This window comes from Manis javanica, chromosome 11, assembly GCF_040802235.1.
Source record: "Manis javanica isolate MJ-LG chromosome 11, MJ_LKY, whole genome shotgun sequence".
Taxonomy (NCBI): domain Eukaryota; kingdom Metazoa; phylum Chordata; class Mammalia; order Pholidota; family Manidae; genus Manis; species Manis javanica.
This window is the reverse complement of record NC_133166.1, coordinates 101,884,181-101,898,615: the sequence shown is the minus strand read 5'-3', so window position 1 is coordinate 101,898,615 and position 14,435 is coordinate 101,884,181. Positions and strand designations below refer to the sequence as shown.

Sequence of the window (14,435 nt, the reverse complement as noted above, 5' to 3'; positions counted from 1 at the left end):
AGGAATACTCTCAACCAAATTGAAACCCCAGATGAATAGCGCTCAGTACTGAGAGCAATGGGCAGCTTTCATCTGTCTGGGTTCCTCTCCCCCCCACCAGGATGATCTAAGAAATGGTTCTGCTTTGGTTTTCTGGGGCTAGAAGACATTGCTAGTCTCTTGAGTCCCTCCACCATTTAGCTGCCGTCATTGTTCCTCTCCTGCTATGACTTGAATATTTCTGCTCCCCTGAATTCATGTTACAATCTTAACCCCAAGATGATGCTTTTAGGAGGTGGGGCCTTTGGGAGGTGATTAGATCACCCTCCTGAATAGGATTACTACTCTTATAAACAAGACCCCACAGGGCTTGCTGGCCCCTTCCATCGTGTGAGGGTGCAGAGGGAACTCTGGCTTGAAGAGGGGCCCTCACTGACCACGCTGGCACCCTGATTTGGGATGTCCAGCCTCCAAAGCTGTGCTGTTTGTAAGTCACCCAGGCTATGGTATTTTGTTATGGCAGCTGGAATGGACTAAGACATCTTGGACAGCCTTTGTTAGAAGGGAAACAGACTCTATTCATTACAGAGGGATACACACAACTTACTGTGTTTGCTTCCAGAAATGAATGTCTACTTCTTACCAATCTCTTAAAAAAATGTCAAGAGTGTTTAGACAGGTTACCATGCCCCCAAGACAGACTGGGCAGAGACACTTCCCAGAAGGTTCCCACACCAGGAGAGGGGACATCTGGAATAGCAGAGTGCCTGCTTTCTGCAGAATCCTGCGGAGGCCCTGGGGATTGGGAGGAACTACACAAAAGGAAGGTGGGTGGGGTCAAGGCATGTATACCCTGGCTGTGGGGACAGGTAAGAACTGAGAACATGGACCCGACAACACGTGACAAATGGAAATCAACACAGAGCAACGAAGGCAGAGCCTGTCAGTGTTTAGGCAGATTGACTACTGGATGTTAGGACCAGATAGACTTCAGCAGAGAAAACATCCCAGAGAGGGTGATTTCTGACCTCAGTTTAGAAAGAAGGTTGAAAATTGACTGATGGGAGGAAAGGAGAGGGAGCTCCTGCTCCACTGCCAGTGCTCAGTGAACCCCCCAGGGCCGGACTTCAACTGAGCTGCATGAAGAATGTCTGTGCCTGGGCCCAGACCAGTGGTGACACTCGGGAGCAGGGAATTGGTGTCAGAGAGCCCAGAGACCTGAACACCACCAGTTCAGGTCTACAATGAACTCTGGTATGATTGGCTTCAAAGGTAAGGCATTCATAGCAAATTAAATATCAGAGTGGAGATTAATATCAGGACACACCCCGATTGCTTACATGAGGAAGGCATTCTTGGACAGTGACATTTATGAATAGAGTTGAAAGTGTGACCCCACCAAGTGACTCACAGAGCTTCGACCTTTAATGGTGCAGACGACTTCTCAGATGCTCTAAGTAAGGAGCAGGGCTGATTTCACATCCGTGGAGTTGGGGCCAATAGGCTGATGACCGAGGGCACCGAACAATCTCAAGTGATCCTTGAATTCATTGCTAGCCATGTTGCTAGAAATAAAATGGCCTTTTGTTTGTAGTGCCTCCGTGAGCTTAGAGGGACAGCTGCCTAAGTCTGTAAGAATGGCTGCCTGTATGAGTTGCCCCCCTCTGAGGGGCTTAGTTTCCAGGATAATGAAGTCACTTTCTCCCATGTCGTATGTCCTCAGAACATCCAGGGAATGACTGCCCCGCTCTGGGTTCCTCCATGGGTGAGGACTGGATAAAATTCTTTCCAAAACTATCTTATTACAAGATGTAGAGATGCTAGCAACCAGTAGATAGTTGATGACATGCTGGTCATGAACTGGGACTATACAGTAGACCAGAGTTAATGTGACCTGTCTTCAATGATATATGTATCATATAATATGTAATGTGGCCTTCTTATTTTAAAGGAACAAGCAACCAAATGGTCACTGTATCTACAGCCGAATCCCATGAGAGGCAGTGTAGTATTTTTTTTATTAAGGTATTATTGATATACACTTTTATGAAGGTTCCACATGAAAAAACAATGTGGTTACTACATTTACCCATATTATCAATTCCCCTCCACCACCCCCCCATACTCCATTGCAGTCACTGTCCATCAGCATAGTAAGATGGCACAGAGTCACTATGTGCCTTCCCGGGGTGGTGTAGTATTTATGGGGCAACAAGACCCACTAGGATGAGGAGGTATTTTATGCCCAACATCAGTGCGTTTTTGCTCCTGGGATCAAGACAGATTTCTGGATCTTGACAGAGGGGCTCTTAGGAGGCCTTCTAACCCAAGCCCCTGGCCCCTGAACCAAATAACTCCAGCTTGTCTGTTGTTTTGAGGTCTCACTTCCTCAAACACGTACCCTTTCAGGCAGGAATTTCTATATTCAGTCCCTTACCCTGCAGTAGAAACCTCTTGTTCTTTGCCCTTCTTGGCCAAAATACATCCTCCATGAGCTTCGAGAGAGAGAAGTGTGTGTCCAGGCATCTCAGGAGAACTCAGCCAAATGACAAGCCTAGCTTCCAGGACTTTGGGGAACCTCTGTATGGCAGTGGAGTGGAGCGACTTTCCCAGCCTGCCCCTGGGGTCAGTACTGCTTCAGACTCTCGGCTCCACACCACCACCTTGTGGCTCGAGGGCAAACGCCAGGACACGTTTCCTTCCTCCTCTCAAGCGGGTGAACGGGTGCCAGGTGAAGGTAGCTCAAACTCTCCCCCGCAAATTCTCCCCACCCCCACCCCACTCAGAGAGCTCACATTCTTATTTTAGCTTGCGTATCTCATTTTCATTGCCCCTAAGAAGCAAAGAGGCCCAGAACTTTCCTGGTTTTTAAGGCATTTTACTGGTCAATTTCAATTACGTCTTGGGGTTCCTGACCCAGGAGTGAGCTGCTGTAGCCTGAGCTGAATCAGTCACCCCTTGAGAGATAAAAGGCCTGTGGACAAACAAACACAGACACAGACATATGGAAAGTTACTGGCTTATACCAAAGAACATACAAAGCCATTGTGAGAAATCCCCGAAGTCAACTAGCTTCCTCCTGCCACTCTCTGCCCTGCCTGCCCCCTTTCGCCCTGCCCCACACGGGTTCTCAGGGACTGAAGGGCTCTACTTCAGAAAAGTGCCATTGTTCGGTTTCTCCTGGGGCTAGCAGTCAGAAACGAGATTGAGCTCAGACAGCAGAGAATCTCCTTCTTGCTCCCCACAGGGGCCCACCTCCCTGAACCCCAACAAAGTTCTTGCTTCATCTCAGAATGTCCGTGAGAATTTTCTACAGGTACGGCAAAAGCTGTCATTCATAGATCCGGACAAGGTCCTGCCATTTCCCTCAGGAGCCCTCTGGAATAGGCTCCTGAGGTTCCCAGGCCAGTGTCCAGTTGCTCCCCATTAACCTCACCATAGGACAGCACCAGATCTTTGGAAAGGATCAAGTGCAGCCTCTCCATGGGAGAATAGGGAGGGCCCCAAAGCCCCCACCACGAGTAAGTCCCCCTTATGCAGGTGACTGTGGCATCATGGCTACTGTTTGCTGTGGAAGGCAAGGAGTGGACTGGAAGGGGCTCTGGCTAACCTTGGTTCCAGGGCTCCTCTCTTCCCTCTGAACTGTGGGAACTCCTGGGCCCAGTGTCCTGGCAACCACTCAGCAGCTGCCATCTGGAGCCAGGCTGTCATTATCTTCTCAAACGTCAGTAGAATATTCCATAATCCACAGTCTTACAAATCCCTCCTAGCAAGGCAGGCATTGGTATTTCTATTTAACAAATGATGAACTGTTACTCAGAGAGATTGGATAACTTGCCCGGGTTCATTCAGAGAGAAAAGGGGTGAGGTCAGGACTCAAGCTCAGGTCTTTGGGTACAAGGCTGGTGTCCCTTCTACCTCCCAGTCATCATGACGAGCCAAATTTACTTAGTACTTGCTATGGGCACTGGGGATGGGAACTGTGGCCTGAAGCGGGGGTTGGATTACACAAGCAGGGAAAAGAGGAACTTCAACAGCCTTTGCTGGCCTGGGAGGCTCTCTGCCCAGCTCCACTGGGGCAGATGGACAGGGAAGAAGGGGTTGGGTGTCAGGCACCAGCGTGCAGTGAGGAGAGGTGTGGGCCCTTAGATCCGCTTGAGCCCCGAGCCCAGTAGCGCCTGTGGCCCAGTCCAGTTCTCTGGCCCTGAAGGCTTGGGGTGCTTTGCTCATGCACAACACTCAGCTTAGGTTCTTTTCCTTGCAAGTAGCCCAAGGAGGCTTCTCAGAGCTGAGTGACCTCTTGAAAGAGTGTTACCCCCAAAGCCACAGTCATTCCTCAAGGCTTCTCTGGGAGTGGAGGGCAGAGAGTGAACCTGTCCCCTACAGCTGCTCTCGGGAGCTCTTTGTTACCTTGGCAATGCCTTACATTTGTAGAGAGCTCCTTTTTACATCCACAGTCCTATCTGACCTCATAACTGAGCGCACGAGGATTAGCCAGCATTTTGCTGTGTTTGGTCCCCAGTGGTGGCAGAACCAGGGCCCACTTCTCCTGCCAGCATTTTGCCCGTGTTTGGTCCCCAGTGGTGGGACCCACTTTTCCTGACTTTTCAGCTGATGCTCGTTCCTCCATCGAGGACATTTCCTAGATTAGAACAGAATTAGGGTGGGGAGGCTACCGTGTGAGATAAACCCCACTGGAGGTAATGAGGAGGGGCAGGGCAAAGCCCCAGGTTGTACCTACCCTACTGTCTGTCCTGGCCTGTGTCCATGGCAGGACCCGGTCACCAGGACTGAATCAAAGGGTAGAAATGTCATTGTCATGAAAATCCAGCAATTCTTTTGGAGCCTGTTGGTTGCAACACCATTTGCACCAGTCTTACGATGTCATGGAAAGAGAGAGCTGAGGAACCTTCTAGATCAGCTCTCTTCTAACAGGTGAGGAGACCGAGGCCCAGAGAAGGGAGGAAACTTGCCCAAGGTCACAGTTCCCTGAAGGCAGAGCAGAGTTTCCAACTGGGCTCCCAACTAAGCCACAGTGTGTATTTGATTCTCGTGGACGCTCTGAAGAGCGCTGAGAAATCCAGGTGCTGCCACTCTTTCCACAGGCTGTCTCTTCCGTGCAGACCCAGAGGAAGGCACAGTCCGGACCCCTGGCAGGGGGAAGGGAGAGCAGGCACCCCCTGCTGCCTCGGCAGCTTCCACTCTTTATTTGATTGTGACCATTTTCATCTCCTTTGCTCCCCTCTTTCTCCTCACACTCACCCCCAGTGGGTCATACCACCGAGGACACACACCACTTCGGCCCCACCACCCACCCTGTAAAGGCAGATGGTCTGGGGAGAAGAAATCCTAGCACTGGCAGCACCTTTACCAGTTACCTGTCCCTTCGGCAGACAGATGGGCATAGCAGGTGAAGCCCCCTCACCCATCCAGCTTTTTTCACTAAACAGGCTTCCCTGTCCAGAAAAAAAAAAATTCAGGATCCAAACAGGGGAACAGGGCCCCCTTCACAGTTTCCATGTCTCCCCTGTTCTGATTAGGCTGGGGTGTGCCAGCCAGGTAAGGCTGGTTCAGAGAGCCAAGCCTCAGAGTCCCTGCCACCTGCGGACCCCCAGACATGCCATCTGAGACCTGCTCCAGGTCTGGGGCACCTCATCTACCCACCTGGGTGTGTTCCCAGAGAGCCTTTGAATACACAGGAGAGGGAAGGGGAGGTTCGGCTCTCTACACCCAGCCTGTTAGATTAAGAGCAAATGAGGGCATCCCAGACCCCAGGGCAGCTGGGAGCCCAGAATGGCTGTCCCCCTCACCCCACCTCAAACTGGGCTCCCCTAACTCCAGCCCTGACCCTCCCAGCTGTTACACTCTGCAGAGGTGAGCAGACGTCTCGCTGGCCCTGTAGGCAGCGCCAGACTCCAAGGAGGGTTCCCTAAAAGATGCCGGTCTCAGCCAAGGCTTCTGCATCCACCTGCTCTGAGACCTTCTGCGGCTCTTCGGGCCCAGGCCTCCCACTGAGGGTGGGGCTGAGGGTGAGGGTGGGCACAGCACTGGAGCGGGTGGGCAGTGTGGTGCGACGGCTGGAGAGGCTGCCGTCGGAGAGCTGCCTGCGCACCCTGCGCCCAGGCCCCCTGCAGCAGGCCAGGAGGTGCAGCGGCTGCGGCCACAGGTGGCTGTTGAAGCCCATGTAGATCCAGGGGTTGCAGCAGCTGCTAAGGTTGCCCAGCAGCATGGAGATGGTGAAAGCCACGTTGGTGGAATCTGCAGGGAGAAAAGCAGGAGCTTTGGAATCACAGTACCCCAGGGGGCCCAGGAGGGCCCAGGAGAGAATCTGCCCCCCACCCACCCCCAAACAGTGGAGGAAACTGAGTCCCAGCGAGGGGAAAGGATGCACTTGGGAGTCTATATAAGAGAGGAGCACAGCTGGGACCGGAACCTGGGACTCCCGACTCCAGAGTCTTGCCTCAGTGAGTTTTTTAACTTGTTGTAACTACAGGGTGAGGTAGCAGCTAAGGTTTGCTCCATGTTGACTTTGGAGGTATAAACACAGTCAGGGACAGGACCAGCCAGGAGGAGACACTGCCTTTGTTCCAAAACCTAGACCTTGAATCCTCCAATAAATGTAGGCCCAGGATGAGGCAGTTTCTATAAAATAGGGAAAGTAACTGTGGTTCTAGGCCAAGTTCAGGCCCTTCCAACCCTGTCCCCATTAATGTCACAGATTGGGGGCACATTGCCTTCTGGATTCTGTCCTCTTTGGCCCCCCAGGGGCAGTTCCTCACACTCTGTCATTCAGCCATTGAGCATGTGAGCACCAACTGTGCCAGACCAGGGCCAGGGACCTGGTGGGGTGATCGGGGAGCCTGACTGCCCTGCAGGGACCATGGCATCCTCTCCAGCTGCAGCCGAGGGACAGCCACTAGGTACAGCATCCAAGCATTCCATTCCCGACCAGGACTTGTGTCCGCAGAAACCATAGGCAGGGAATGCACCATCCTGCCAGGCAAAACAAACTTCTCTTTGGGCAGCCAAAACCTAAGAGTGTAATCTCTGATAAGATTCCTTCCAGACACAGTATTCTTTCTGAATACTCAGTGAAACTCTTCCTGCCAACAGGAAAGCTTCCAGGATGGCCCCAGCCTTCTCCCAGATGCTCTGCAATGATAGCTACGGCCTGGGTTGCACACTGAGTTACTTTGCTCTTCAGTGGAAGTTGCAGAATCACTAAATGCAATGTCAGAGCTGGAAGGAACCCTCGGGGCTATGGCATAGTCTTAAGCCTAGGTCTTCCCACTCTAAGGCAGCAATCCTGCACCTCACCACAGTTGCACCCTGCAAACTCAAAGGCAAAGCTCAAGTACCTACTTTGTGAATCACCCTGAAATCTTCAGATACCCTGATTTCTTGGGTGCATTTTCCCCAGGTGCACCCACAAGTGTGGCTGCTTGTAGCCCAAGAGAAGGGAAGACACAGGGTCAGAATGTTTGAGAGAAGCATGAAGCATAAGGGTGGGAAGTGAGAGCATCTGGGCCTGGATCGGCATGTCTTGGGCACAGAGTGAGGGCAGGGGTGGGAGGAGCACCTGCAAGTGGAGGAGGGGCCAGCCTCAACAAGAAACACAGCTTCCTTCATTTTTTCTTCTTTTTTTTACAACTAATAAACTGGGTCCTTTAATTCCTCTGCAATAAGTCTTTGAAATACAATCTTCATTTCAGTCTTACAGAATGTGACTTTTCGTAATTATAATTCTCTAGCACACATTACTACTTGTAATTAAATTAATTTTTAAGAAATCCAAAACTCTTCATTTTGTGGATTATGAGTTCTGTACGATATCATGATGGTGAAATTAATGTATAGTCTGTTGAATAAGTTTGATTAATTCTTTTTTTAATCATATGTACAGCTTCCTTATTTTTGCCCAGGTTCCAGCCTGCTCTCCAGATAACATAATACCAACGGGCTGCAAGGGACTTGGGAAGTGGCTTTCACTGGGGTAGTATTCACCCCATCTGCTCCACGGGTATGTTTTTAGTGCCTGGTTTAGGCTAGGGACTGAGGGGTCCCCCAAGTTCCTTCCCTGGGGAAACACTTTGTCTGATTTGGGCCTGTTGGAGCCAGGCCAGTGCAGGGGCTGGAGACGCTCCCTGGGTCTGCAGAGGCTCCTCCTCTCGGCCCTTGAGGGCAGATCCTCGGTGCCCAGGGATGGGCTGCCCTGTGTCCTGCAGGAACTCAGCTGACAGTGGCAGGGCAAGCGGAAGGTGGACTCTGGCCAAAAACTCAGGGGCAAGAGTCCAGGAGGCCAGCCTTTTACAGAGAGAACTGGGTCTACTGGAAAGTAAGTTTAGGTAATGAACCTCAACCCAACTCAAAGAGCCCCGGAGGGCTTCCATTTTTCCAAGAGCACATACTGCCCAGTGAGCTAACATTTGGTTCCTGCACTCCTTGTTCATGCAGACAGGCCTTGGTAAGTGGTAAGTCACTCTACACGGGTGAGGGATGTGCTACTGAGGTACAGGCTCCTGGGACCATGGACACAGCAGGCAAGCAGGGAAGCCTGCCCTGGGCTGAGGGGCGCGATCCTCATCTTCCTGCACGTTCCTCATTAAAAAAGCAAATGAGTATCTCACTGCCGTCAGCTAAACTGTGGTTGCTGGGAGTAAAGCCAGTGGCTAAAGCTTTACCACGTAGATAAAGCTTGGCCCATAAAGACCTAGATTTGAATCTTGTCTCCATCTCTTACTCGTAGTGGCACTTTGGACCAGTTATTTCACCTCTCTGGGCCTCAGATTACTCAGATGTGAAGTAGAGAAGGTCCATGTCCAGGTATAGAGGACTGAATGTGCTTGGCACTAGGAAGCCCTCCTTCCTTCTATTCTATGCTTGACTAGAGCAGGGCAGTCGCTACACTTGGTTAGAACGAACACATCCATTGCTTAAGGGGTAATTTTCAAGTAACTTCTTGGCCCAAAAAGTGGTTAAGAGGGGATACAATAGGACTGTAATCATTTGGTATTGTTTTCACACTTCTCTAGCAAAGCTGTGTTAAATTTCTGAACAGCCTTTCCCTTCTTTCATCTCTCCTGAAAAGCAAAGCCTTTGGCTTGAGTGTGTCCTAGGAGGAGCAAAATGAGATTGGAAACAAAAGTACGAGGGAAAGGGGACCACTCGCCAAGAGCTGGTGTGAACTGGTTGTAGGTCTGCTGGTAAGTGAATGTTCAGGAAACTTGCGGAGGACCGTGCACAGCGCCACCTTGGGGCAGTTAGATGCTGCGTCCATTATGTACCTGGAGCTGTACACATGATGTAATGTGCTGTCACCCCCATCCACTGACACCCGAGGACCACCTGGCAGGCAGTGTGTACAGCTCAGGAGGCTGCCATCTACCTCACCCCAGAAAAATGACAAGCACGAGGCCTCCCATGTGCCAACAGGGACACGGTCTTCGTGCAGTGTTCTAGTGTGTTTCTCGCCCAGAAAGAAGATCCTGCTCCCCACCTCTTTCAGAGCCAAGGCTATGGGTGGGGTATAGGATTGAGGAAAAGGACAAGGAGACAGCAGGCTTGGGTTCTGCTCTTCACTTGGCTACTGCCTAGCTGTGTGGCCTTGGGCAGGTCACATTTCCTCTCTGAGCCCCTGCTTCTTCATTAGCAAAATGAAGGAGTTGAATTTGAAATTTCAGGGTTGTCCTGTGCCCGCATGCTAATCAACTGAACGTGGTTCCTGAGGAGGACTTCAAAGTCAAGTCCAAGTGCAGGAGGAAGGAGTGTAAAGAGACACAGCTCATGGGCTACAAACTGCCATCCTGGGCGGGATCATTTGAAAAATCCCTTTCAATTCTGTCATTCTGTGAGTCTAATGCTCATCTAGATTTGGTTGGCCAAACCTGCCAACAGGCACACTTTATTAAGGCCACATAGCAATTTTTAGCATTTATATTAAGTATCCAAATTTTGAAATGTGAAAATTTCACATAGAAGGTAGTGAGTGGGTTGGATAGGAGTTACTGCAGCTGCCCCTTGACTAAGAGACAGAGACCATCTTTCTGAGTTGCTTCACTCATTTCTTACCGGTCCAGCTCTGGGAGGCACTGGAACCCTGTCCTCACTCTCCTGTTCTCCCTTCCCTGCTCTGTTCCACGCGCCCCTCCCACACAGACACACACTCGCCTTCGTCGGGGGCGTGCTCGTCCCACACCGACCACATCTGGACGCTGAAGAACGGTGTCCAGCAGGCAATGTAGGCCAGCACGATGACGAAGGTCATCTTCACGGTCCGGATCCTGGCCCGAGAGACGGTGCTGACGCTGCTGACCCGGGATGGCAGCCCCCGTGCGGCTGCGGCCAGGGCAAAGGACGAGGGCGCCTCCCATGTCCTCCAGCGCACTCCTTGGGCTCTCCAGGCCTGCGTCTTGACTTTCAGGTTCTTACAGATCTCGTGGCAGATGAGGCTGTAACAAGCCGTGAGCATGGCCACGGGCAGGATGAAGATGGCCAGGGTGGTCCAGGTGATGTAGGCCCGGGGCCCCCAAGGGAAGCGGAAGTCTGCCCAACAGTCTAGGACCCCCGAACCCTGGATCACCTCCCGAAAAGAGAAAATGAAGACTTGAGGGAGGCTGAAGATGGCGGCCAGCAGCCAGGGAGCGGCAATGAGTGGGTAGATGGCCTGGCTGGGCTGCTGAAGGCTGCGCAGGGGGTGACAAACGGCCAGGTAGCGGTCCAGGGTCATGGCCAGCAGCATGTAGGTGGAGGCAAACATGCTGAGACCCTGTAGGTACTTGACAGTCCGGCAGAGGAGGTCAGGGCCCTGGAAGCGGTAGGTGATGTCCCATAGCAGCTGGGGCAGCACCTGGAAGAGCGCCACGCCCAGGTCAGTCAGGGCCAGGTGCAGGACAAACAGGTGCATGCGCGAGCGCTTGCGGCCAGGCTGCCCCAGGGTCAGCAGCACAGTCAGGTTGCCCCCTGTCGCCAGCACCAGGACAGTGGCCAGGACTCCAATCTCCACCTTGGCAAGCTCCTCATCCCGGCCCAGCCACGGTGTGGTGGTGTTGGGGGCAGAGAGGGTGTCCCCTGGGGTGGGGTGGGCAGCCCGGGGAGGCCCAGAGTCCATGATGGATTGCTGGGAGGGAAGAGGAGAAGGGAGAGGGCTGGGGAGAGAGTGTGGGAGCAAGTGGGAAGATTTGATGGATGAAATGGGGCGGAAAAGGGAAAGGTTTCGGACTGAGAAAAAGAACAGGACTGGATGACAGGGAGAAGGCTGAAAATGGGTGGAGATGGTTAGGAGGATCGGGGTAGACAGGAGGGGGGGAAATGAGATAAGGAAGGAGATGCCAAGCTGGAGAGGGGAAGGGGGACCTAGGAGAGAAGAGGAGGGGGTCAGGGAGGCGGCCTGGCAGGAGGGGACTGGAGGAGGCCGTGCAGGCTGAGGCTTCTGGAAGAGAAAACCCGGGCAGCCTCCACCTCTCCCCCAATCCACCCCAAATTCACTTTCTCCAAACTTTTCTGGAAGCGGGTAGCGGACGTCCCTAAGCCTGCTTGGAGGCGCGTCCCGGGACGTGGGCGCCGCCCGCCACGCTGGAAGCTCCAGCCAAGCCCGCGCACCTGGCCTCAGGGGCGACAGGCGGGCCGAGGGGTTTTATGCGCTCGCAGCCGAGTCCGTGGCTCCTCGGCGCGCCGGTTGGCTCCTGCGGAGGAGGGCGGAGTGACTCCCGGGCACCGGGCCGGCAGGACGCCTAGAGGCTGCGGGGGAGGGGTGTCGGGGCTGGGGGACAGGGAGCGCGAGAGGCGGAAGACGCCCGCGAGCGCCCCCCTCCGGCCGGACCCGCGCATAGGTAACCTCACCGGCGCTCGCGCCCTGGAACCGACGGACTGTCGCCGGGACAGGTGCACAGCCCGGGGGAGGGGCTGGTCACCCCCGCGGGGAACGAGACGGGCCGCGCTGCTGCTGGGAGCGCCCCTGCCCCGGGTTCCCCACTCGCCCCCGGCGGGTCCGGAATCTGCCGCGGTGGCCGGGTGGGTGAGGCGGCGCGCCAGACGCAGACCCTGGGGGGAGACTTGGAGCCGTAAAGGGAGGAAGGAAAAGCGCGAAGGTGTGTGGGGAGGGGGCCATAGGGCGTCAGGAGCGAGGTGGGGTGGCAGGAGCTAGGCCTGGGGGCCCCGGTGCGCTGGACGCGGGGCGCCAGCAGAACTCCCGGGTGTTTGCGTCGCACGGGCATCCGAACCCGGCCTCCCCGGGGGCCCCCACCCGCACGGTCCTGCACGCAGCTACCTACCGGTCGGGTAGCCCCCGGAGGCCCACGGAGGCCCACGGACATTGGCTGACGCGCGTGGAGATCGCAGGACGCCTGAACAGCAGAGGCAGGACCAGACGGGAGCAACGTGCGTCTCCGAGGGCAGACCTCCCGGCTACCCAGGATGGGAGGCCCCGAGCCGAGGGTACCCGCAAAACCAGGCGCCCCGTCCCGGGAAGCTGACGGCTCAGTAGCTGAAGTAGTGTGGGTCTGGTGGAGGAATTCACTTGAGTCTTAGTGCACATACAAGGCGGGCTCTTGGGACCCTCTCGGGAGCAGACCAGACGTTCATCATTGTCTCGCCTTCGAATCGGACCCCACTCCTCTTTATAGTGTCACCCACCCAAGCACGCATCCAGCTAGCATCACTTCCAGAAGAGTCGCCCTCCTGAACACCTACAGATTCACCTCCACCTCACCCCACCCGCGCCACTCCAACAGCCGCCACCTCTCGCCTTAAATGCTGCGGCATCCTCCTTTGGGGCTCTGCAGCCCAAGCTACACCTTCCCAAGGATTTTGCCCCATATGAATACTAATTTGAAGTTCCTCTACTGGCTCATTCCCATCTGCCTGCAAACAAACTCTAGTGCTGTCTATTAAAAAGAACAAGTTATCATACCCCCCTCAGTCACTACACCCTCCCCTCCCACTACTGCAATCTCTTCCCCTTCATCCAAAGCTTCTCAAAAAGGCTATCTTGTCCGTTTTTCTTGCTTCCATTAATTTCTTGATTGGCCATTAAAATTATATATATTTAAATATGTTTTTAAAATATTACATATTACATAAATGATATCATACTATATATACCATTATGGGACTTTCTGTTAAATTCTACTTTATTTTTGAGATCTGTTCATGATCACACATAGGTATATCTAGTTCATTCAGTTTAACTACTGCATAGTATTCAAGTGTGTGCAAATAACACGTTTGGTTTATCCTGAATCCTATTTTTATAATTTAGGTTTTGTCCATCTTTTTTTTCCATTTGTTTTTTTAAATACTACAGTGAACGTTCTTACATATGTCTCCTTGCGTTCGTGTGTGAGAATTTCTCAGGCGTGCATCCAGAAGTATACACTGGGTGTCAGTATTACTGGGATACACAAAGTGAGTTTTCATAGATGGGGCCATATCCTAAATTTTACCTCTAAATTTATTGTACTGATTTATTCCTCCACCAGCTGCATTTACCAACATCCTCACCATCACATTTTTTAATTTTCACCAACCTGATAGATGTGAAATAGCACCTCATTTTGCTTTTATTTTCTATTTCTCTGATTGCTTACTGTTTGGGGTCATTCCATGTATTTATTTGTTTGGATTTCTTCTTCTTTGAATTGTTCACATCTTTGCACAATTTTTAGTTAGGTTGTTTTTCTTATTGATATGTATGCTCTGATATAAATCTTTTATATATTCTGATATGTTGCTGATATCTTCTCTAAACTGTCTCTTATCTTTTAACTTTGTTTATGGGGTCATTGGTTACACAGAACATTTATGTTTTAATGGAGTCAATACTTTGTTTTATCATTTCTTCTTTTCATGCCTTGTGTTCCCTATCTCAAGAATAGAGGTATCTCCTCTCTATTTTTTTCTAACATGTTTAACATTTGTTTTTCATATTTAGGTCTTTAATTCATCTAGAACTTATTTTTGTGTGTGAGGTAAGAATCTACATTCATTTTTTTCCCCATGTGGCAAACCAAATACTCCATTAATTGAATAGTCCTTTCTTCCCAACTGTCACTGTACATATATCAATTGTCAAAATATGTATGAGACCAGGGTCCCTGGTCTATTCCACTGGTTTATTTTTCTATCTCTGTTCTGATAGCTCACTATTTTAGGCACTAAAGCTTTATAATAAACTTTAATATATGGCAAAAGCAAGTCTTCCTCTTTGTCTTATTTCCAAAATGTTTTTCACAACTTTGAAATTGTGAAATTTGGTATCACTTTGTCTAGCTCAATAAAAAAGTTCTGTCAAGCTTTTAACTGGAAGCATTGAATTTAAAGTTACAATTTAATGGTGTTTAGTGTAGTCCAAAAGTTGTGCAACCACCACTTCTATCTAATTGCAGAATGTTGCCATCACCCCCCCCCCAAAAAAAACAACAACCCCATACCTGTCTGTAACTCCCTATTTCTTTTCTCTC

General features: G+C 51.7%; 1 protein-coding gene across 1 annotated transcript; it reads right to left on the bottom strand.

Annotated features, from left to right (window-relative positions):
- Positions 1-5,908: 5,908 nt before the first annotated feature.
- Positions 5,909-11,086, bottom strand: AVPR1B (arginine vasopressin receptor 1B). The gene is made up of 2 exons (XM_017648927.3): positions 10,147-11,086; positions 5,909-6,237 (listed from the first exon to the last, which is right to left on the bottom strand). The coding sequence occupies exons 1-2, from the start codon at positions 11,084-11,086 to the stop codon at positions 5,909-5,911; spliced, it is 1,269 nt and encodes a 422-aa protein (XP_017504416.3).
- Between the last annotated feature and the right edge of the window lie 3,349 nt (positions 11,087-14,435).

Bases quoted from the DNA above. Each gene is read 5' to 3' on its own strand.
- AVPR1B (XM_017648927.3), bottom strand. From the start codon at position 11,086: ATGGACTCTGGGCCTCCCCGGGCTGCCCACCCCACCCCAGGGGACACC. The intron at 6,238-10,146 runs GCGAGTGTGTGT...TTCTCCCTGCAG, and splicing joins CGAGCACGCCCCCGACGAAG to ATTCCACCAACGTGGCTTTC.